Below are 23,150 nucleotides of genomic sequence, written 5' to 3' on the forward strand. Positions count from 1 at the left end.
TCTCTTCTTATCTCTAAAATCAATAAATTTAAAGTATCATTGTGATAATTCATCCAAACATTGGCTGATTAAAGGAAACATCAGATTGAAGTTGAATCTCAACTCTTTGGCCTACCAACAATATAACCTAAATCTAGAGCGACCACTTTTGTCTGGGGCAGTCCCAGTTTATACAAGCAGTGCCACTGTAATTGTTAATAGTACCCCTTTTTGACTCTCATAAGTGTTTTAATTTTGAGTAACTTAAATATCATCCTACATAAACACCAATTCCCTTATCTGAAAAGAGATATAAGAAAACCTATATAAGGTAATAGCTGCTATTATTATTAGTAGTAAATGATTAATAGGGCAATATAACAATAACCCAGACTCCTAAAACATTTTTCATAATTTCTGCCTCCTTTATATTGCCATTCTCACTTTTCTTCAGTAGCACACACACATGCATGCATTAATTATAAGGATGTTTTGAGAGAGGTTTTCAAAGGTATCTTTAAGGAAACTTGAAAAACTTGGGGCCCTCAGAAGGCTCAGAATAAAGAATAATTAAAATTTTTAGATCATATGACTATCTGGTAATATAACTAACATTTGAAATAAAATAAGAGAATAATTCTTTTTCTTCAAAATCTAAAATCTCTAACATAGACTTTGAAAACCAATGGCCCATCCTGAAGTCTTTCAAAAACTAGAGCCTAAAAGAGCATAAAGAAGTTATCAAAATGAAATATGAAGAAATTTCAAACTTACCTGAACTGCACAACCCAGTAAAAGTAAAAGCAACTTTTTAACTTCTTCTGTGCCTTGTTCTGAAATAAAAACAATAACTGAGTATAACATTTTACATTAGTTCAATTCTCTTTCTTATATATTTTTTTCTTAAATATATTTTATTGATTTTTTACAGAGAGGAAGGGAGAGGGATAGAGAGTTAGAAACATTGATGAGAGAGAAACATCGATCAGCTGCCTCCTGTACACTCCCTACTGGGTATGTGCCTGCAAGCAAAGTACATGCCCTTGACCTGAATTGAACCTGGGACCCTTCAGTCCGCAGGTCGACGCTCTATCCACTGAGCCAAACCAATTAGGGCCTCTTTCTTATATTGACAGAAGCATGTCTATAGGTAATATTCACAACTTGACTAAAAGGTTAAGAATGTAAGTAAAATGAAAAATTTTAAGAAAACAGCTCTGTGCACAATGTGGTAATAGCAGGAGAAATGGATAAGGATTTCAATTTTGAGGAGCTACAGTATAGATAAAATAGGCTTCAAAGTTCTGTGCAATAAAGTATGCAACTATAAATCCACTACTTTTCCATAAATGATTATACTACACCAGCGTACTAAATTAAGAACTGTTGCTATAGGGACATGCCTCAAGATCAGCCAAAATGGTTCCTAACATATCAGGCTTCTTTTAGGACTATTACTGTTTTCTTTCTAAAATAACTTGCATGAGTCATCTACGAGTAAAATTTAAATGGCTTTCCACTATATAGGTTCATGAGGATCAAAACCTTGTCAGTTACAGTGAAACTGGTAAAATAAATGTATATAATGAGCTGGACAAAATTAATGGTCTGCTAAAGAACTGAAGAACACATTTGCTATCCAATTCAACTCAGGTTTGCTTAAAACATTTAGCAAATGAAAAAAAGTCAATTCTTTGGACCAGAATTTCACCATCAGGCCAATCTGGTTTATGATAAACTCCAAATCTTCTTTTCAAACATTTCCTCCTACTCTCCATGAAACAGCCTACTTTCTTAGCTACACTAATCACCTTTCCCCAAATATAAATACACCCAAACTGCCTTAACTTCTGTTACTCTGCCTTTCTTCCTTTCCCCCTCGTCCCTCTACTTACTAATCACAATCCTAGGCACAGCTGTATGTAACACCTCTGTGTAGCCTTCTCTGACCTAACCATCAATGGTCCCAAACCTCACTAATCTGCCAACTTGAATAAGTAATAGATCCATATTTTATGTCTTAACATTTTTACATATCTCTATTTTGTACCAATTCTTACATGATTTCCCAGTAATCTATATCTCTCAACAAAACACAAGGTCCTGAAGAGTATAGACCATTTTCTTTATATTGTTGGTCCCTACTTGGTAGGTAATTACTAAATACATGTGGAAATAAAAATAATTCCATTCTACATATAAAATCTTTTTTCATTTTTTATTTGTATAACCAAATATCCCAGAATATCGCCCCATCTAACTGGTAGTTTCTTCAATAAAAACAGCTATGTGATTTTAGTGTGGTTTTTTTTAAGAGCTATCATTCTTTCTTTCTTTCTTTTTTTAATATATTTTATTGAGTTTTTACAGAGAGGAAGGGAGAGGGATAGAGAATTAGAAACATCAATTTTAGAGAAACATCGATCAGCTGCCTCCTGCACACCCCCTGCTAGGGATGTGCCCGCAAGCAAGGTACATGCCCCTGATCTGAATCGAACCTGGGACCCTTCATCTGCAGGCCGACGCTCTATCCACTGAGCCAAACCAGCCAGGGCTGATTTTAGTTTTTATTTTGGTGGAGGTACGATTTGGAGAAGATAACTTTATTTGGGTTACATGCAGCCTGTTAGAATAAGTCCATTGTTGAAATGGTTATATAGTTGCTAATTTCCCCAATTATTCAAAAATTAAAACTCTAAATATGTCACATTTAAAGTCTAGTAAGGTACAGAAACTTTTGAAAAAAATAATTTAAATGATCTAAGAAACTGGTTCTCATCTTTCCATCCAGAAGTAATTTATATTTATAAATTACAGCATATCAATCAGTAAGACCTTAGACTCAAACAACTGTGGCAATGGTACATAGTACATAAGAAGAAATATATAAAAAGAAACCTAAAAATTATTTCAGAAACACTTCTTTTCTAAGGTTATGTTCCTTGAAGCCAACAGCTACATTATCTTCTATCCTTGTTTGTGCCCACTAAAACTTATCACAGAAAAGTATCAATTTGGTATAGTAGAAAAAACATCAGACTTAGTGAAAATGTATGCCTGACCCCATCCACAACTTACAAATACTCTGAGTTTATTTTCTCTATATAAAATGGAATATTACCTCCAGCTTTCCCTATACAGTCATGAACAACTTGGTCTGTTGATGTAAATAAGCAAGATCTGGGTAAGCATTCTAGTATTACAAAAGGCAAAGACTTTATTACACATTATGCTAAAGTTAATACTTACCACAAAAGGGGGTTTTCCCAATAATTAAGATATTTGGCAATGACATCATGATCAACTGCTGCAAAGTCTCCTATAAAAAGATATCCAAAGGTTGTTACATAGAAATGCTGACTAGGTAATTACTCAACAAGCTATAACTTATGATTTGTGCACTTCTCTGCATGTGTGCGATACTGCAATTAAAAGGCTTTTTAAAAAATATATTTTATTGACTTTTTTACAGAGAGGAAGGGAGTGGGATAGAGAGTAGAAGCATCAATGAGAGAGAAACATCGATCAGTTGCCTCCTGCACACCCCCTACTGGGGATGTGCCCACAACCAAGGTACATGCCCTTGACCGGAATCGAACCTGGGACCCTTCAGTCCGCAGGCTGATGCTCTATCCACTGAGCCAAACCGGTTAGGGCTAAAAGGCTTTTAAAAATAAATAAATGTAAAAAAAACACACAAAAAAATAAAAAATAAATGTGAAAAAATATATCTAAGGTTTTAAATCTTTTGTAACTTTAAGTTAATGAATTAAATAACTAAATTATAATATCAGGTAGACTTCAGTTATTAAAATATGTCAAACACCCACAAAATAAGTGTCAAGTTGAACTGGTCTAATATTTATTTGGAAATCTGAGTTTTAAGTGTTATTTATTAAACAATATTTCTCAATAAAAGATTAAGTATATGTACTCATTTAGGTTTTTTGTTACTTCTCTGAGGGAATTAAAAATATCAACCTGAACCCGGCTGGTATGGTTCAGGGGTTGAGTGTCTACCCAGGTACCAAGAGGTTGCTGGTTCGATTCCCAGTCATGGCACATGCCTGGGTCCATGATGGCAGCAAAAATATACTTAGGACCATAAAACAAGGAAGGGTATAAAAGAAGCAAAAGGAAAGCCTAGACAGGTTCAGGGGTTAGCCTAGGAGGAGCTGCCACTGCCCATGGCTTTCCTGGTTGCAAGTCTCATGGGGTTCCTTAGAGGTTAGGATATACATGGCTGTGGAGCAGAAGAGAGGGAAGGGAATGGCACAGGTATGCTCCTTGGAGGGAGAGCGTGCACTGGGTCTTTTGTCCTGAGGGTATTTATCTCTCGCAAGTGGAAATCTTAGGGGAGGTCTCAGGGGAGGATTTTTCTTTTTTTAAAAATATATTTTATTGATTTTTTTATAGAGAGAAAGGGAGAGGGATATAGAGTTAGAAAAATTGATGAGAGAGAAACATCAATCAGCTGCCTCCTGCACACTCCCTACTGGGGATGTGCCTGCAACAAAGGTACGCGCCCTTGATCGGAATCGAACCTGGGACCCTTCAGTCTGCAGGTCGACGCTCTATCCACTGAGCCAGACCGGTTAGGGCCAGGGGAGGATCTTAATAAAATATTTATCAGCTTTATAGGTGTGCTCTTTCAGGGTTGTGGTCTCCACTGATTTAGTACCAGGGCAGGGGGTCATTAGTCAATGTAGCTGGTCCTAAGGCAGCCAGGTTGTCTGGTTTTGCTGCTTTTCTGGCCTGGAACTGAAATACAACTGAGGCTTAGATGTTATCTTTAGGGAAGAAAAGTTCAGGAGGGCTCAACCACATGACTAGCGATATGCTACGGGGGGATAGGTTACCCTGGGGGTGAGGTTCGTGTTTTCCCAATTTTGCCCCTTGCTCTGCTCATGTCTGTCAGAAGGCAAGGGGACGAATCAGCCCTGCCCTCTCCCCTCGGTAGCCTAACCATCAGCAAACTGGGCGAGGAAAGAAGCTTTAATGTTAAATGTACTTCTGAGTTTTGAATATCAAATATTTTACCTCAAATACTTTTTCTTAGGGGTATGTAAGATATACAAATTTTGTATTTTTAATTGCTTTAGAAAGACTTTTGGGGGGGAAAGTCTGATTTTTCCAAAAGATAGGTTATTTAACAGGTAATAAGAACTGCATTAATTTAAACTTTGTTAACTTGAAATCTGTCATATTAAAGCAAGCCATGTGAGAAAAAATAATTTTAGTAAGTCTATTAATTGTGTAAATAAGATGATTGATGTATTTCTGAAGATCACAAGTGCCTTTGAAACATTTTATCTAAGAATATGAAACATGGAAGCAAGTAGAGATGGTTTGGTAAACTGGTTCTAAAGAAAGGGCATAGAAGAGTGGTACAAGGAGAATTTCAACTATCAGTGACACTTTATGTTTTAAATATCTGAAACAATATTGACAAAATGTTACAATATTCAATCACTTCTAGCCCTAAATTAGTCCACCGATATTCAAACTTAGATTTAAAAAAAGGAAAGCGTATAACTGGTCATCCAGCAAATGTTAATGAAATACACACAGATATGTCTAAAAAAAGAGTGACAGTCAAGAAAAAGCTCAAGTAGTTGGAGTGTCATCCTGATACACCAAGGTTGCGGATTTGATTCCCAGTCCAGGGCACATACAAGAATCAACCAATAAGTGCATAAATAAATGGAACCACAACTCATTGTTTCTCTCTCTCATATCAATAAATAAGTAAATAAAAAAGAAAAGAAAAAGAAAATCATTATTAATATCATCTTGGCACTATTAACATCTGGGCTTAAAAATGTTTATAAGAAATTTAGCATAGACTTTTATTTCTGGCAACAAGGAATACTAGATATTAGAAAGGAATCTAAAAATACTGAAGGATTAAAAATTTTTTTAAATATATGACTAAGTTCAAAACAAAATAAAAAGTTAATTTCTCAGTTAAAAGATAAAACAGAAAAAATTAAGTCCTGTCTAGGGAAGCAAGGAAAGAGCTGTTTTTCTTAGCCTTTGGTAGATGTTGAGGAGGGTTGTTTCCCTAAGGATCTGTAACAGTACCAGTTAAAAAGATATATGTAAACACTTAAGTACATCATTTCCATATACACAGATGCAGAAAGAGAGATCCAGAAGTATATATATTCAGGCACTGTAGTGGTAATCCCTATTAGGCACTGGAACTGTTCATAATTTACATTTTTTCTAGTTTTCTATAGTAAACAACTATTGATTCTAAAATAATATAAAGCTGCTTAAAATAAATTAAAAGTGGTTCTGGGTTGGTTGCAAGAAAAGCAACAAATCTTCTCTGAAGCAATGAACACTTGGCCCAGACACAAAAGTATTCCCATAGATAAATTTCCTCCCAAAATGAACTCACAATTAAAACACACACACACACACACACACACACACACACACACACACACACCCCATTACCACCAGGGCTACCACCAATCACCATGAGAAATAGCAAACAGAAAACACAAGGCAGATTCAGATTCCTACAGATCTGATTTCAGATTTTGGAATTATCAGACATAAAATTTAAAATAGGAAATTTTAAATTTCTAAAAAAGTAAATGAAGAAATTAAAGAATGATTAATAAACAAAATAAAAAAACGTGAAGAAAGATCACACAGAGCTTCTAGAAAGGAAAGATATAATTATTGAGGGTCAAAATTAATCAGTGGGTAAAACAGAGATTTGACAAATATGCAGGGCAAATTAGCAAACTGAAAAGATAGTTTGGAAAAACTTCTCAGAATTTAGTACAAGATTGAATATGAAAGAAAAAAATACTTTTTGTTAATCTTCACCTGAGGATATTTTTTTCCATTGATTTTTAGAGAGAGTGGAAGGGAGGGGGAGAGACAGAGAAACATCGATGTAAGAATGATACAGTGATTGGCCTCCCACACATGCCCCGACCAGGGCCAGGGATTGACCTGCAACTGAGGTACGTGCCCTTGACCGGAATTCAACCTGGACCCTTTAGTCCACAGGCCAATGCTCTAATCACTGAGCAAAACCAGCTAGGGCTAAAAGAAAATTTAATAAACCATGGAGGATAGAGTTAAAAAAGCCTAGTATACATTTAACAGAAATATCTGAGGTATATCTGGTAACAGAATAGTAAAGAGTCAATATCAGAAGAGACAAAATCAGCAGCCAAGAGTGAAAAGTGACAGTTTAACCTAAGAACAAAAATGAGACTGATAGCTGACTTCTCCAGAACAATAAAGAATCCAGAGACAGAAGAATAAAATCTGCAAAACATTGTGAGGAAACTCATTTGCACCCAATAACATAGCTTTAAAGTGTACAGAGGAGCCAAAACCGGTTTGGCTCAGTGGATAGAGCGTCGGCCTGCGGACTGAAAGGTCCCAGGTTCGATTCCGGTCAAGGGCATGTACCTTGGTTGCGGGCACATCCCCAGTAGGGGGTGTGCAGGAGGCAGCTGATTGATGTTTCTCTCTCATCAATGTTTCTAACTCTCTATCCCTCTCTCTTCCTCTCTGTAAAAAATCAATAAAATATATTTTAAAGTGTACAAAGGAAAACTTTACCAATCCACTCTATCATTATAATGGGAGATTTCAAGTCATCTTTCTCAGTAACTGGGAGATCAAGAGACAAAATTAATCAGGCTGCAAAAGGTTTCAACAATACATTAACAAACAAGCTCGCTCTGACTCTGCATCCAAACAATTAAAGAATACAGATCTCTTTCAAGCACACATGGAATTTTGATAAAATCTGACAACATACTAGGCCAAGTCAAGTAATTTTTAACAAATGTCAAAAAGTCAGTATCATACAAACCAAATTCTTTGACCAAAATTCAACAAATTGTTTTAAAAATACCATTATTTTTGGAAATCTAAAAGCATAGTTTAAATAACTCATAACTGAAAATAGAAATCATAACAAAAATTAGAAAATTCACAGAATAAACATTTTAAAAATATAACATACTAAAATTTGTCTGATGCAGCTATAGCAATTCTTAGAGGTATATCGATAATCTTGAGAATGCTCATATTTAAATTGTGCAATATGCATCCAATTTAAGTTTTAAAAAGAACAATAAAAAGTACACTCTTGAAAGGCATAATTAGAGCAAGCTAACAAGATATTGCATTATACAAATCTCAAGAAACTGAGAACTGGTTTTAAAAAATTATAAAATACAATAATTATTTGTAAAATTAGATAATGATGAAGTGCTTACTTGTATCTTAACATTGCATAAAAGGAACTATGTCATTATTGTTCTATCTCCAGGAAACAGACCAGTACCTGGCATATAATAAGCATTGTTAGGTGATTGATCCTAAGTAACACAACAATGTATGTGAGCAGTTATTAAAATATAATAGATGAAAAAAAACACACACTTACCTGATAATAACATTTTATCTGTCTCACCAAAATGGATAGATTATGAATTCTAAGTGAGGCATCATTGTTGACTTTTTTATTTACTCTCTGAATCTCCGATTTAGGATTACTGAAAGAAATTTAAAAAAATACTTTAAACTAAAATTATACTGAAATATACTATCAACCTATAGATGACTAAAAATAATTATATATTTTTCTTTAAACAAATTGTACATTCATCTACATTATGAGAAATGACTCAAAAGGACGATGATTACTTTGAAACATATTCTGTGCTTCTAATGAATAAAAATGCATCTGATATTTCTAAGACAATAGCAAAATAAATTTGAAACACAAGTCAGATGTTGCCCTTCATTCTCATTTTGTCTCTACAACTTCCTTAGATAAATAACCTCTTATTTCCTTGAAAAAAAAAAATACACACACACACACACACACACACACACTAGAGGCCCAGTGCACAAAATTCATGCGGGGGGGGGGGGGAGGGGGGGGAGGTCCCCTCAGCCAGCCTGTACCATCTCCAATCCGGGATGATAGAGCCTAAACCGGCAGTCGGACATCCCTCTCACAATCCTGGACCGCTGGCTCTTAATCGCTTGCCTGCCTGCCTGTTTGCCCCTAACTGCCCACCACTGCCAGCCTGATCGCCCCTAACTTCCCTCCCCCCGCCCCCGTGCTGGCCTAGTCGTCCCTAACTGCCTCCCCCTGCTGGCCTGGTCACCCCTAACTGCCCGCCCCAAACCGACCTGGTCACCCCCAACTGCCCCCCCTGCTGGCCTAGTCGCCCCTCACTGCCCCCCCCCCGCCAGCCTAATCGCCGCCAACTGCCCCCGCCCCTGCTGGCCTGGTTGCTCCATGCAGCCTGCTTGTTCAGTCATTTGGTCGTCCCTCACTAACCCCCCTGCCAGCCTGGTCGCCCCACACAGCCTGCTTGTTTAGTCATTTGGTCATACCTCACTAACCCCCCTGCCAGCCTGGTCGCTCCACGCAGCCTGCTTGTTCAGTCGTTTGGTCGTCCCTCACTAACCCCCCTGCTGGCCTGGTCATAGGCAACCATCTTGTGAGAGCATGAGGGTCAATTTGCATATTACCTCTTTATTATATAGGATATATTTCCATAAACTAAAATACAGCTATTTCAATCAAGAATGTAAACTATGGGCTAATAACCAATAAATGTTCTATCTTCTCACTGGATAATGAAGAGTATATGTGAATAGGCAACATCCCAGGGAAATTAAAGAATGCAGTGATGACACAGGTTAACACTTTTATCTTGGGTAATCTTTATAGATTTAATGAAAGCAAAGGGTTCAATGATTTTGAGGTAGCAGAAACTGAAGAAGAAAAACATGCCATGGTTAAGAATGAGAAATTCAATGATACCAAAAGCAAAGATAACAAATGCAAAAATAAACAAGTGTGATAACATCAAACTTAAAAGCTTCTTAGAGCAAAGGAAACCATCAACAAAATGAAAAGGCGACCTATGGAATGAAAAAAAAAAATTGCAGCCGAAACCGGTTTGGCTCAATGGATAGAGCGTCGGTCTGCGGACTGGGGGGTCCCAGGTTCGATTCCGGTCGGGGGCATGTACATTGGCTGCGGGCACATCCCTGGTAGGGGGTGTGCAGGAGGCAGCTGGTCGATGATTCTCTCTCATCGATGTTTCTAGCTCTCTATCCCTCTCCCTTCCTCTCTGTAAAAAATCAATAAAATATATTAAAAAAAGAAAAAAAAAATTGCAAATCATATATATGATAAAGGGTTAATATCCAAAATATATAAAGAACTCGATACAACTCAATAGCAAAACACAAACAAATAATCCAATTTTAAAATGGGCAAAGAAACCGAATAGACATTTTTCCAAAGAAGATATACAAATGGCTAACATACAAGAAAAGGTGCTCAACACCACTAATCATCAGGCAAATTGAAACTACAATGAGATATCACCTCATACCTATTACAATGGCTACTACATCAAAAGAGAAGAGATAACAAGTGTTGGTGAGTATGTGGAGAAGAAGGAACCCTTGTGTGCTGTTGGTGGGAATGTAAATGGGTGCAATCACTATGGAGGTTCCTCAAAAAATTAAAAATAGAACTATCATATAATCCAGCAATCCCACTTCTGGGTATATATCCAAAGGAGTTGAAACCAAGATTTCAAATTGTTCTCTGCAGGTACACAGCAGCATTATTTACAATAGCCAAGATATGGAAACAACTTAAGTATACATCAGCAAATAAATGGATAAAGATCTGATACACACACACACACACACACACACACACACACACACACACACACACACACACTATTCAGCTATGAGAAAGAAGGAAATCCTGCCCAGTCAAGCATGGCTCAGTGGTTGGGTGTCGACCCAGGAACCAGGAGGTCACTGATTCGATTCCTGGTTGGGGCATATGCCCAAGGTGTGGGCTCGATCCCCAGTCGGGGGCATGTAGGAGTCAGCCTATCAATGATTCTCTCTCATCGTTGATGTTTCCATCTCTCTCTCCCTTTCCCTTCCTCTCTGAAATCAACAGAGAGAGAGAGAGAGAGAGAGAGAGAGAGAGAGAGAGAGAGAGAGAGAGAGAGAGAGGAGAGAGAGAGAGAGAGAGAGAGAGAGAGAGAGAGAGAGAGAGAGAGAGAGAGGGAGTGAAAGAGAGAGAGAGAGAGAGAGAGAGAGAGAGAGAGAGGAAATCCTAGCATTTGTGACAACATGGATGGACCTTGACAGCATTATGTCAAATGAAATAAGCCAGAGACAGAAAAATACTCTGGTCTCATTTACATGTGGAATTTTTAAAAAGTCAAATTCGTAAAAACAGAAAATAGAAAAGTAGTTGCCAGGGGCTAAGGGGGTAAAGGGACTAGAAAGAGGTTGGTAAAAGGGTACAAATTTTCTTTTCTTTCTTTTGTTTTTTTGTTGTTAATCCTCACCTAAGGATATTTTTCCCATTGGTTTTTTTGGGTTGCTTTTTATTTTTAGAGAGTGGAAAGGAGGGAGGGAGGGGAGGAGGGAGGGAGGGGGAGAGAGAGAGAAACATTGATTTGAGAGAGACACATTAATTGGTTGCCTCCTTCCCACACAGCTGGGAATAGAAGCTGCAACCTAGGTACATGCCCTTGACCAGGAATCGAATCTGTGACCCTTCAGTCCAAGGGTTGACACTCTTACCACTGAGCCAAATCAGCCAGGGCAAGGGTACAAACTTTCAGTTGTAAGCTAAGGTCTGAAGATGTGATGTAAATATGATAACAATAATTGACAACACTGTATTATATAATTGAAATTTGCTAAGAGTGGAACTTAAATGTTCACACACGTACTAAAGAAAAAAATGTGAGGCAATAGCCCTAGCTGGTTTGGCTGTCTGCCCCTGGCCTGAAGGGTGGAGGGTTCAATTCTGATCAAGGGCATAAGTACCTTGGTTGCAGGCTCGATCCCCATCCCTGGTCAGGGCAAATGTGGGAGGCAACCAATCAATGTGTCTCTCACAATGATGTTTCTCTCTTTCTCTCTGTCTCTCCCCCTCCCTTCTACCCTCTCTAAAAAATCAATGGGAAAAATATCCTCAGATGAAGATTAACAAAAAAACAAAAAGTGAAGTACAAAAGGGGATTCAAATATAGAGTTAAGAAAATAGAAATAAAAAGATGGAAGGCAGCTAGAAAGGGAAGATATCTACAGAACGTCTATGATTGCAAATGAAATTTCCATTACTCTAGGTAGTCCAAAGTAGTAACTTGTCTAAGATCCTAAATTTTATCCTTTACTCTTCCAGCCTTTTCTCTTATAGAATCATTCAAGAAAACAAAGACTGTATTATTTGAGCATATTCCTAATTGTTTTCACAGTAATCAAACTAAAGAAGATTTATTTCCTTTCCCCACTAACTTCATTACAATAATATTTTATTGTAAACCTAGGTATTTAATTCTGACAACAAATATTTAAGAAAGATTTCTATATTGTAACTGAAAATGTTTAGAAACTAAACTACAAATTTAAAGTACAAATCCATTATTACATGACACTATATGATTTTGATTATACCTTGGGATGGATGTCTAATCTATCCAAAAAATAAAAGAGAAATGTAAATTGACCGTATCTCCACTACACTCACCAGCCAATCAGGAGTGAGTATGCAAATTAACCCGGCAAAGATGGTGGGTTAATTTGCATACATAAGCGCCAGGTGGAGGGCAGAGCGGGAGAGCCAGCAGAGAGTGGAGTGGCTTGGGGAACCTGGCTCCCCAAGTCGCCAGATGGAGAGCAGAGAGGGAGAGCTGGAGGTGTGGAGGACTTGGCAGAGCAGGAGGCTGTGGGATGGAGACAGAGCAGGAAGGGAAAACCAAGAGGGCAGGGAGCACCAGGAATTCTGGGAACAGTAGTTCTGGTGGCAGCCCCAGGACTGGAAGCAGAAGTCCAGAGTGCAGGGAGCACCAGGAATGCTGGGAATCGTAGTTCTGGTGGCAGACGGATCTCCTAGACACTAGAGTAAAGTGAGCCTGGAGCAAGTTACTGTTGTGGTGGGGGATGGAGGGAAAGCAATGGTGAGAGACATAAGTAAAATCAGAGTGTCTAGGAAAAATTAAAGGGAAGCTATCCTAAAACTTCCAGGAAATTTCCACCAATGAAGCAAAGGAAAAAAAAATGCCTCTAATATTCTGTGAGCAACAGACCAAACTGCGATGGGGTCTCAGACAATTCGCTCATATGATTGCAAAGACAGACAGAAACTCCCGGATTGGGAGGGCTCCCAGATTGGAGAGGGTGCAGGTCAGGCTGAGGGACCCACCCCCCCCATGCACGAATCTTCATGCACCGGGCCCCTAGTATATATATAAAAGCCTAAGCGACCATCTGACAGGTAGCTATGATGCACACTGACCACCAGGGGGCAGACACTCAATGCACAGGCATGGAAACATGGAATAGATTGATGAATCGAGAGGGAAGGGGGGAGGGGAAGGGTGGGAAGATATTAACCAAAGATCTTATATGCATCCTCGAGGCCCCGTGCACAAATGGGGTCCCTTGGCCTTGTCTGTGGGGATCGGGTGAAACCGGCCCGGTGCGTCCCTCGGCCTAGCCTGTGGGATCGGGCCAAAACCAGCAGTCTGACAACCCCAGAGGGGTCCTGGATTGCGAGAGGGTGCAGGCCAGGCCGAGGGACCCCACTGATGCATGAATCCGTGCACCAGGCCTCTAGTACTCTAATGAACATATGTGATTTCATTGCTACTTTTAAAAATTTTACAAAGTAAATATTATATTTGCCCCTGACAGAATTGTTAAAAAATTTGTGTTCTTTAAAGTGATTTTTTAAAAAGTTTTAAAGTTTCTTTTTAAATTTTATATCCAACATTCCTCATATGATACTTTGAAATTTATCCAGTTGCCCAAAAGCCTGTAGTCTCCTTTGTCAAAAGGTCTTTTAAGAATTCACAAGTTTTAAGAATTTAGAATTTTGGTTTGCTCAAAACCTTTAAAAAAATTTTTGTAAAAAAATTTTATGTCTAAGTTTCACATTAAGTTTTTTCAGCCTTTGAGAAAGATTGCTTGTAACAAAGACAATTTTGAAGATAAAAAGAGGAAACTGTTTAGTATATACTAAGGATATCAGATGAAAATATTTTAGGAATTTGGGGAAAAGTGAAAAATACACTTTAGATAAGCTAGAGAAAGTATGCTGAAAAATTTATGGAAAAGTACTTCACCTAAAAATCTCACATTTAACAAGGATCTCAAGGTAGGAGAATAAAGTTTCCTGTATTCTCTTATAAAACTGTGGTGCTTTGTATTTACAAACCTTTGCTATGATTACATGGAATTTGAGGGGATTTCTATGATTTAGTAGACTCATAAGGAAATCCAATTGAATAGTGGAGTTCTTTGGAAGAACAGGCTGATACTCAGAGCCTCAGTTTCAATTTCTAATCTACACTACCATTCACAAGTTATTTCAATATGCAAACAGAACTGGAAAGTTCCTACTTCTTTAGAATCACTGGATATCACATCACAGTCTATCTATCAACTCTCTGGACTTGGATACCAGCATAACTGCTAAGCACTCTAGACATGGACCTAGAGAGCAATAAACTCTCAATTACAAGGCTTGGGTTTCTCATTTGATGCATGCCTAATGTGAGTTAGGGTCAAACTGACATATGTTAGGATCATGGAAAACAAGCCCTTTCACCCCAAGAATACGATCTTCTTTATGTGAGAGAAACTAACCTCAGGTGAAACTGCCTGAAAGGTCCTAATCTCCACTCCTATGAAAAATAAAGGTTGTCCCAAAAATATGTATGCACACTTTAACAGCTGATAACTCACTTAATTTTCACTCCTTTTCAGGTTTAAGTGATTAGAAATAATAGGTGAAGTCTGACTAAACTTTGAACAAAGAAAATTTATCCTAAAGTCCCACTAGACTTTTTTTTATGGAGATACATAAAAGATAAAGTTTCCGGTACAAAACTGGCAACAGTCAATGAATTGAAGGCACGCAAATACCAAATGAAATGATTCTTGATGTTTGAAATTCCATTGCTTCATGTTATTAGCAGTGCCTAGACCAGAAAATTCATCAGTCTGAAAACAGGCATTGACAAAAAAATTATTAATTTCTGTAAATTCTTGTAAATTTTGAAATTGAACTGTATGTTAATAAACACTGACTTTATAATCTTCAAAGTGTGTGTACATTTTTTTGGAGACCCTGTAATTGCATATTTAAGGAAAGATTTACTGAAAATTATTTAAATCAAGGAAATCAGTAACTTCAGGAAAAATAGTACTTTTTTAAAAAAAACAATGTAATGATATATTACCTGGCTCTGCAGGAAACATAACAGGGTGGGGCAAAAACAGATTTACAGTTGTGAGTACACGAGTTTATTATTGTATTATTATTTATCACTGTATTATTTTTCATATAAACAATTGCAAACCTACTTTTGCCCCATCCTGTATAGTTATACTAATGTAAATACTGATTACTGATTTCACTGAACTTATAATACATTAGAAAAACAAGGCAAGATATAGAGATGAGCATTAAAAAGCTAAAAACTCATCTATCATTATCAGGAAGTCAATAGATAATGTCTAAAAGGGAGAAATAAAAAAATACTAGGGTAAGCATATTATCACCATAGTATATGGGGCTAAGTGAAAGAAGGAACTGCTTTAAAAAAAGGAAGTAGGATTGCTGTTCTTCACTATGAAACTTTTGGTATTAAATAATGCTTTTAATAATGTAAAACATTTTTATTTAATGATTGATTTTAGAGAGAGAAAGGCAGAGGGAGAGAGAGAAAGAAACATCGATTTGTTGTTCCCCTTATTTATGCATTCATTGGTTGATTCTTCTATGTGCCCTGACTGGAGATTGAATCAGATAACGCTCTAATCAAATGAGCTATCTGGCCAGGGCTAAAACGTATTTTAAAAGAGGGACAAAACACCCACAAAACATTCTGTTTTATGAAGCCTGGTCATTTTATTTACTTCTAGGGAAAAAATAAGTAATTGTATCTGTTACTTAACTGAAGTACATTTATATATATGTAGGATTCAATGCTAGAAATTCAGTCATAAGATGTGTGAGACTGCACATAAACATAAGAAAAACTAGAAAGCATTATGCTAAGCGAAATAAGCCAGTCAGAGAAAGATAAATATCACATTATCGCACTCATTTGTGGAATATAATGAACAACATAAACTGATGAACAAAAACAGATCCAGAGACAGAGAAGCATCGATCAGACGGTCAAACCTCAGAGGGAAGGTAGGAAAGGGTGGGGGGTAAGGGGAGAGAGATCAACCGAAAGGACTTGTATGCATGCATATAAACCTAACCAATGGACACAGACACCAGGGGGGTGAGGGCATGAGTAGAGGGGTGGGGAGGCAATGGGGGGATAAGGACACATATGTAATACCTTAATCAATAAGGGGGGAAAAAGGAAAACAATATAAACAATTTATTCAAAAGTAAAGACCGAAAGCACTCCATTCCTTCGTATAATCTAAGGTTTACTTCTTTATACAATAACAGTCACAGTATATATAGTAATTAAACAGTATGTAGTACAATATAACTCCAAAATTCTCTAAAAGGATACTGTAGTCTACTAAGTATTCTAAACATTCTCTTTTCTTTATGTTCAATATTAAAATACTAAATAAGATTAACTCAGAATAGTCATAATTAATAAAGTTTTAAATATTCCCTTTGAAAACATACCTTAAAAAAGAATAATTTATATTTGGAAAGGTCTTTCTCTAAAATAAAAGATGAGCAACTGAATGACACATGTGATATATGAGCAAGTACCTTTTTAATTACACATAGCTCTTTCCAAACTAACAATCTCAAATCGACCATTTTCTTTTGTAAGATAAAAATTTAAAAATGCTGTAGAGGCAAATAACATAGCAATATAGCTCAAATCTGTCCAGCCAGAAGTTAAATGCAACATGGCAGCAAAAGAGAGCCTCAAGCAATTTCACATTTATAAATGACCTACTTATGACAAGACACATTAATTTCAATAAATAGGCAATGGTATTATCCACCAGGGTATATAGTGATTTTTAAATTAGGGTAATAGATGAAGGAAATGTTAGCAATTCTACAACACTAATATTCTAAGAATTGGTCCTTCTAGAACCAAGGATTATGTCTTTACTTATTCATTGACTAAGATCTATGAGAAACAGAAATCTGATAGTTTTAATGGCTTTATTCTCTTCAAACCAGACTGTAAACCTGTTATGTATCCTCTTGGACCATCTGTTTGGAGATGATGCTTAACAACTACATGTGCTCATGTTTTTGATCATGCCACTCTAATTTAAAACTAGTTGTATACAGAGTGTTATTTTTTAAATTTTTGAGATATCTTTATGATAGCACATAATTACCTAACATTTGCATGAAACATTTGAAATAACTATACCAGAATGACTGCTTTATGAAAAATAATTAACTGGTTAAATATCATCTCCATTTAGGGTTATCTAAGTAGTAAGGTATCTATCTTAGCCTTGAGAATAATCAGGGAGAAGAGTTGTTATTTTTTATAAAGTATCTCTTTACCTTAATTTCTCCCATTTCTCACAAACTGAATCACTATGCATGATGACCAACAAAACCTAATATTAATATTTTATATAGCTACAGAATATTTTCACATATATTACTAACTAAATCTTTATAATGACTGAACAAACATTCTTGCAAGTGACATGTAATTACCACGTAGAGATAATTACACAGTCTCCCTCTTATACTTTCTCATAATTTATGATACATTAATTTACCTTTTCAAGGGTTGAAGAAATATCTATGACAGTGATGGCGAACCTATGACACGCGTGTCAGCACTGACATGCGTAGCCATTTCTGATGACACGCGGCCGCATGCCAAGGATGAAACATTTGCTGCTCCTGAGGATGAAACATTTGTGACTAGAGTCTTGGAGTTAGTTTTTTCCTCAAAGTGACACACTACCCGAGTTATGCTCAGTTTTTTGGCGAAGTTTGACACACCAAGCTCAAAAGGTTGCCCATCACTGATCTATAACATCTAGTTAGCCCAAGACTGGGTTAGCAGTATGGAGTGATATTCACTGATTTAACAAACAGAACTAATGTTTTGATATAAAAGTTGCAAATGGACACAAAAAGAATAAAAATCTAATACTATACTTACACTTAACCTTGATTTTACCTGAATTGCATAAAATGACTAAAGAGCTACCCTTTACATTTTAGAACAGGCCAACATGAGCCGTTAAAATATCAGGCTAGCAATTTTCTAACTTTCCGGTCTAAGGATCCCTTTTCACACTTAAGATTTACTGAGGACTACAAAGAGCTTTTCTTTATGTGACTTATATCTCTATATAGTTACTACATTAAAAATTAAAATTAATAATTGAAAATAATGTATTCAACCATCTAAAAATAACAAACTCATTGTATGTTAACATTAAGAGCATTTTTATGATAAATAACCATTTTTTTCCAAAAAAAAAAAAAACAATTTTAGCGGGAAGTGACATTCTTTTACAACTTGAGTAAATCTCTTTAATGTTTGGCTTAATAAAAGACATCTGGATTCTTAAATCTGCTTCTGCATTCAACGTGCAATGACACACTATTCTGCTCAAAGTACATAAAGAAAACATACAAAAAAAGGAAGAGTATTTTAATAGTCTTTTCAGATAATTATTGATACTCTTCTTTGATGCTACCAAATTCAGTAAATGGTACTTTCTTACAGGTTGGTTGTAATGTGGAATCTGGAATTGTATCAATGACCTTTTCTTCTACTGATCTCTCAGGCACATTGAATAAATCTTTTGCATATCCATGATTGCTTATTATGCATTGGTCATTTTGAAAATATTGGTTCATTGAGTTATATAGAGATCTTCCAAATTTAGCACATTTTATTATTCAATACCAAAAAAAACACATACATTAATATCTTATCCAAAAGATCTTTAATATTGAGAACTACTAAGCTCATGTTTTCTATAATTCAAATTTTATCACTGATAACACATACTATCAGCTGTTTTCCTTGAAGTGACAGGCTCACTTTGTTCATTTTTTTTTTAAACACTCACCCAAAGACATGCTTATGGATTTTAGAGAGCGGGGGGGGCCGAAGAGAGAAAGAAACTTTGATGTGAGAGAAACATTGATTGGTTGCCTTCCCATATGTGCCCTGACTCGGGATCTAACCCACAACCTAAGTATATGCCCTGACCAGGAATTGAACCCACAACCTTTTGGTGTATGGAACGGTGCTCCAATCGAATGAACCACACCAGCCAGGGCTCACTTTGTTCATTTTTGAGAAAATGTCTGCCCAATGCTCAAATCTGAATAACTACAGTTTTTTAGTTCTTTCAGGTAAAAATAGTGTTCCACAAAACAGACTTGTTCAGCTTGCAACTCAAAAAATCACAAGTAGTCACATTAAAAAACTTTCTAAAAAACTACTGAGATACTCCCAGAGTTTGATTTTAATATAAGGATTATGCTGAAATAAAAAGTTACATACACCAAAAAGGTTTGGGTTTGATTCCTAGTCAGGGTGTTTGGGGGAGAGGCAACTAATCGATGTTTCTCTCTCATCTCTCTCTCTCTCTCTCTCTCTCTCTCTCTCTCTCTCTCTCTCTCTCTCATGCTCTCGCTCTCTCCCCCTCTCTGCCTCCCTCAAAGGAAAATATAAAATTCATACAAGTTAAAGAAAGAAAGGTAAAAAAACAAGCTAATAACTAGAGATTTGTTCTCAAATACATGCTTGGGATCAATCATTCAATCATTATTTACTATGATTCATCTTAGTTATACACACTCAATACAAATACTTAAGTTTAAAACATAAAATTCGATACTACAAGATTCTGAATCATCATATGCATATTCTATTTACAAAAGTGGAAATATAATTCATTTGTGAATATTTTAAACAAGGAGTTGGAAAAAATTAAGTTAGCCATCAATTATGAGAAAACACAACACTCTTTTCTCTGAACATTCAAATTAACTGAGATTTTACTATGATTTACCTTTTTAAACCAGTTTTAACAAAACAAAAAAAATGGGTTGAAGTATTGCCTCTATTGGTAATCCTCCACAACTTTGGACGAGGACTCAATACCTAAAACTAAACCATCTTCATTGGTCCTTTACCACCCAGTCCCAGGCAAAGGAAACAGGCTCTGTGTCGTTACGAAATTCAATTTTTTTTTCTAGCCATCACTAGGAAAGTAGTCACATTAAAAAACTTTCTAAAAAACTACTGAGATACTCCCAGAGTTTGATTTTAATATAAGGACTAGTAGCCCGTTTGCACGAAGATTCGTGCAATAGACCTTCATTCACCTGGCTGCCTGCACCAGTTTTCTGCCGGCACCGGGGACCCAGGCCTTGGCTGTGGCCACCGCCTTCTGCCTTCTTTCAGGGTCGGGGCTTGGCCCCGGGCGGTGGCCTTGGGCTCAGCCACACCCAACATCCCTGCTAAGGATCACAGGAGCCGACGCACAGTGGTTTCCTGTGATTGGTGCAGGCTCCCCGCTGGTGTCCAAGGCCAGGAAAGCCTCGGGCGGCTTTCCCGGCCTTGGGCTCAGCCGCACCCAGCGTCCCTGCAACGGTTTCCTGGTGGGCGTGGTTGGTGGGCGTGACTTGGGCGTAGCAAAGGTGCGGTCAATTTGCATATTTGTCTATTATAAGGTAAGATTATGCTGAAATAAAAAGTTACAATTAACATTACTATTAAACTTTTTTTATTAGCTATTTATTTTCCAGTTTTCTATTTTAATTCAAAATACTAATTTCTATCTCTAGTGGTAATCAAGAGATTATAGCTACATAAAGAATAAGAAAGTAAATTCCTTCTCTACTTTAGTTATTTTTCACTCTATTCCATTTTATCAATCCATTAGCATCATCTAACCTTGGCCCTAAATCACCACTCAGAATTGCAACCTCCAAAAATATCAAATTCTAAAAATCCCCTGACCTCAAACTATTCCATTCCTTCATCCTTAGTTTTCCTTCATCTTTACTACAACCTCTGCTGACTCCAACTTTCCTCCTCACTTTAATGCTCAGACTCTGTTCATTTCAACTATGCACCTGAGAATATCCCACCTCATATCTACATATCAATCCCCAATTCTGAATAAACTCTACAAGATATCTTTGTCAGTTTCTGAGCAACTAAGCGTTACTGAATATGTTATTCAAACCATGCTAACTGGCTCCACTACAAATGTGTGGTTTCCAAGTCTCAAGTCATCAACCCGGCATGACAATACTTGTATTCATCTATAACTGACTCCTTTTGTGATTCTTCCCAGCAGCTTTGTGTAATTTTCCACTTTCCTTAAACCTCCAACCTTTTAATGTTGCTGTTTCCTAGGAACTGTCATTGGCCCTCATCTACATTTTTCCCTAACATCCATGTCCTTAGCTTCTGTTATACAAATTAAAAAGCTAATTCCCATATCTCTATCTCTATTCTAGTTTCTCCCTGAGTACCAGACCTATGTTTCCACCTGCCCACAAAAGGTATTTCTCACGGTTCACCAAACCATCCAAAATAAACTCAGAACTTATTTTCTACACTTCCCCTCCCCTCAACTTTTCAGTCACCTGTAATGTCTTACAAAAGGCAATGCCCACCTACTCTCCACCCAAGTAAAAAACTTGGTAATAACCCTAGACTAGTGGTCGGCAAACTCATTAGTCAACAGAGCCAAATATCAACAGTACAACAATTGAAATTTCTTTTGAGAGCCAAATTTTTTCAACTTAAACTTCTTCTAATGCCACTTCTTCAAAATAGACTTGCCCAGGCCGTGGTAATTTGTGGAAGAGCCACACTCAAGGGGCCAAAGAGCCGCATGTGGCTCGCGAGCAGCAGTTTGCGGACCATGGCCCTAGACTCATCCCTCTCATTCTCCAAATCAAACTGATAACCAAGTCCCATCACTTCAGTGTTATCTCTCTTCCATATCACTAATACATCAATTCTGTCTTTATTTCTGTTCTGACCCTCATCAGCACCAACATCAATCCTTCTAAAATGCAAATACCTTTTATTTCAATTCTACCTATGACTTATATAACCTATATTACCGTTTTCCAAGCTAGAGTAAGGCAGCGACACCTTTTAAGGAAAGAACATTATCAAAAATCTGTGAGGAACTGTCCATGGGCCCAGTCTGAGAAAGCAGCCTAAGAAACTAGTCTTAGTATATGAAAAATACTTTCAAATATAAATTATTGCTGCAAAAGAATTTTGTTATTACCTCTTGAAAAATAACTTACTGAATGAAAACACAAAAACTAACATTCCTAAAGTTAACATTCCCATGAATATCTGTGGGCCCAGTTTAAGAAACACTAGTTCTGATGGTTAATTTTATGTATAACTTGGCTGGACCATGTTGAATGTTCTATGAATGTGTTTTTATTAAGATTAACATTTAAAGCAATGGATTTTGGGTAGATTATCCTCCATAAGGTGAATGGACCTCATCCAATCATCTGAAGGCCTTAATGGTACAGACCTGCTATCAAACTGCCTTTAGCTCAATACAATTCTTCCCTGAGTCTCCAGACTGCCTGCCTACCCCATGAGATTTTGGACTAGCCAAGCCTTCATGGGCCAATTTCTTAACATCAAACTACTTCTCCCTCAACCTCCCTTTTCCCTCTCTCCCCCACTCCCTTCTTGTGTGTATATTCACACACACACACACACACACACACACACACACACACACACACACATTTTGTTGGTTGTGTTTCTCCAGCGAGAATGTGAACTAATTAATACATGTCTCCACACACACACACAAAAAAATCTAATCTTTTAAACGCGGTATCTACCTACATGGTATCTTCCACTCACCTCTTCAAACGCATTTCCCAAGTGCAAAAAGTATACAGTCTCTGCTTTGGCCATACAAAATACCCTACAGTTCCCTGATTCAACCATTTTTTTTTTAATTTTTTTTTTAAGAAGAGAGGGTTGCCCTGGCCGGCTTGGCTCAGTGGATAGAGTGTCGGCCTGCAGACTGAAGGGTCCCAGATTCGATTCCAGCCAAGGGCACAAGCCTGGGTTGCGGGCTCTATCCCCAGTAGGGGGCGTGCAGGAGGCAGCCGA

General features: G+C 37.1%; 1 protein-coding gene across 2 annotated transcripts in view; it reads right to left on the bottom strand.

Moving 5' to 3' along the window:
* Positions 1–23,150, bottom strand: part of CCDC88A (coiled-coil domain containing 88A) — a 110,347-nt gene that overhangs the window by 76,934 nt on the left and 10,263 nt on the right. For both annotated transcript variants that reach the window (XM_028139897.2, XM_054728163.1), the window contains exons 3-5: positions 8,411–8,519; positions 3,229–3,298; positions 754–812 (exon numbers count right to left, since the gene is read on the bottom strand). In XM_028139897.2, the coding sequence (XP_027995698.2) occupies positions 754–812; positions 3,229–3,298; positions 8,411–8,519 (238 nt within the window). The remainder of the gene's footprint in view (positions 1–753; positions 813–3,228; positions 3,299–8,410; positions 8,520–23,150) is intronic.

Source organism: Eptesicus fuscus, chromosome 16 (assembly GCF_027574615.1).
Source record: "Eptesicus fuscus isolate TK198812 chromosome 16, DD_ASM_mEF_20220401, whole genome shotgun sequence".
Classification (NCBI taxonomy): domain Eukaryota; kingdom Metazoa; phylum Chordata; class Mammalia; order Chiroptera; family Vespertilionidae; genus Eptesicus; species Eptesicus fuscus.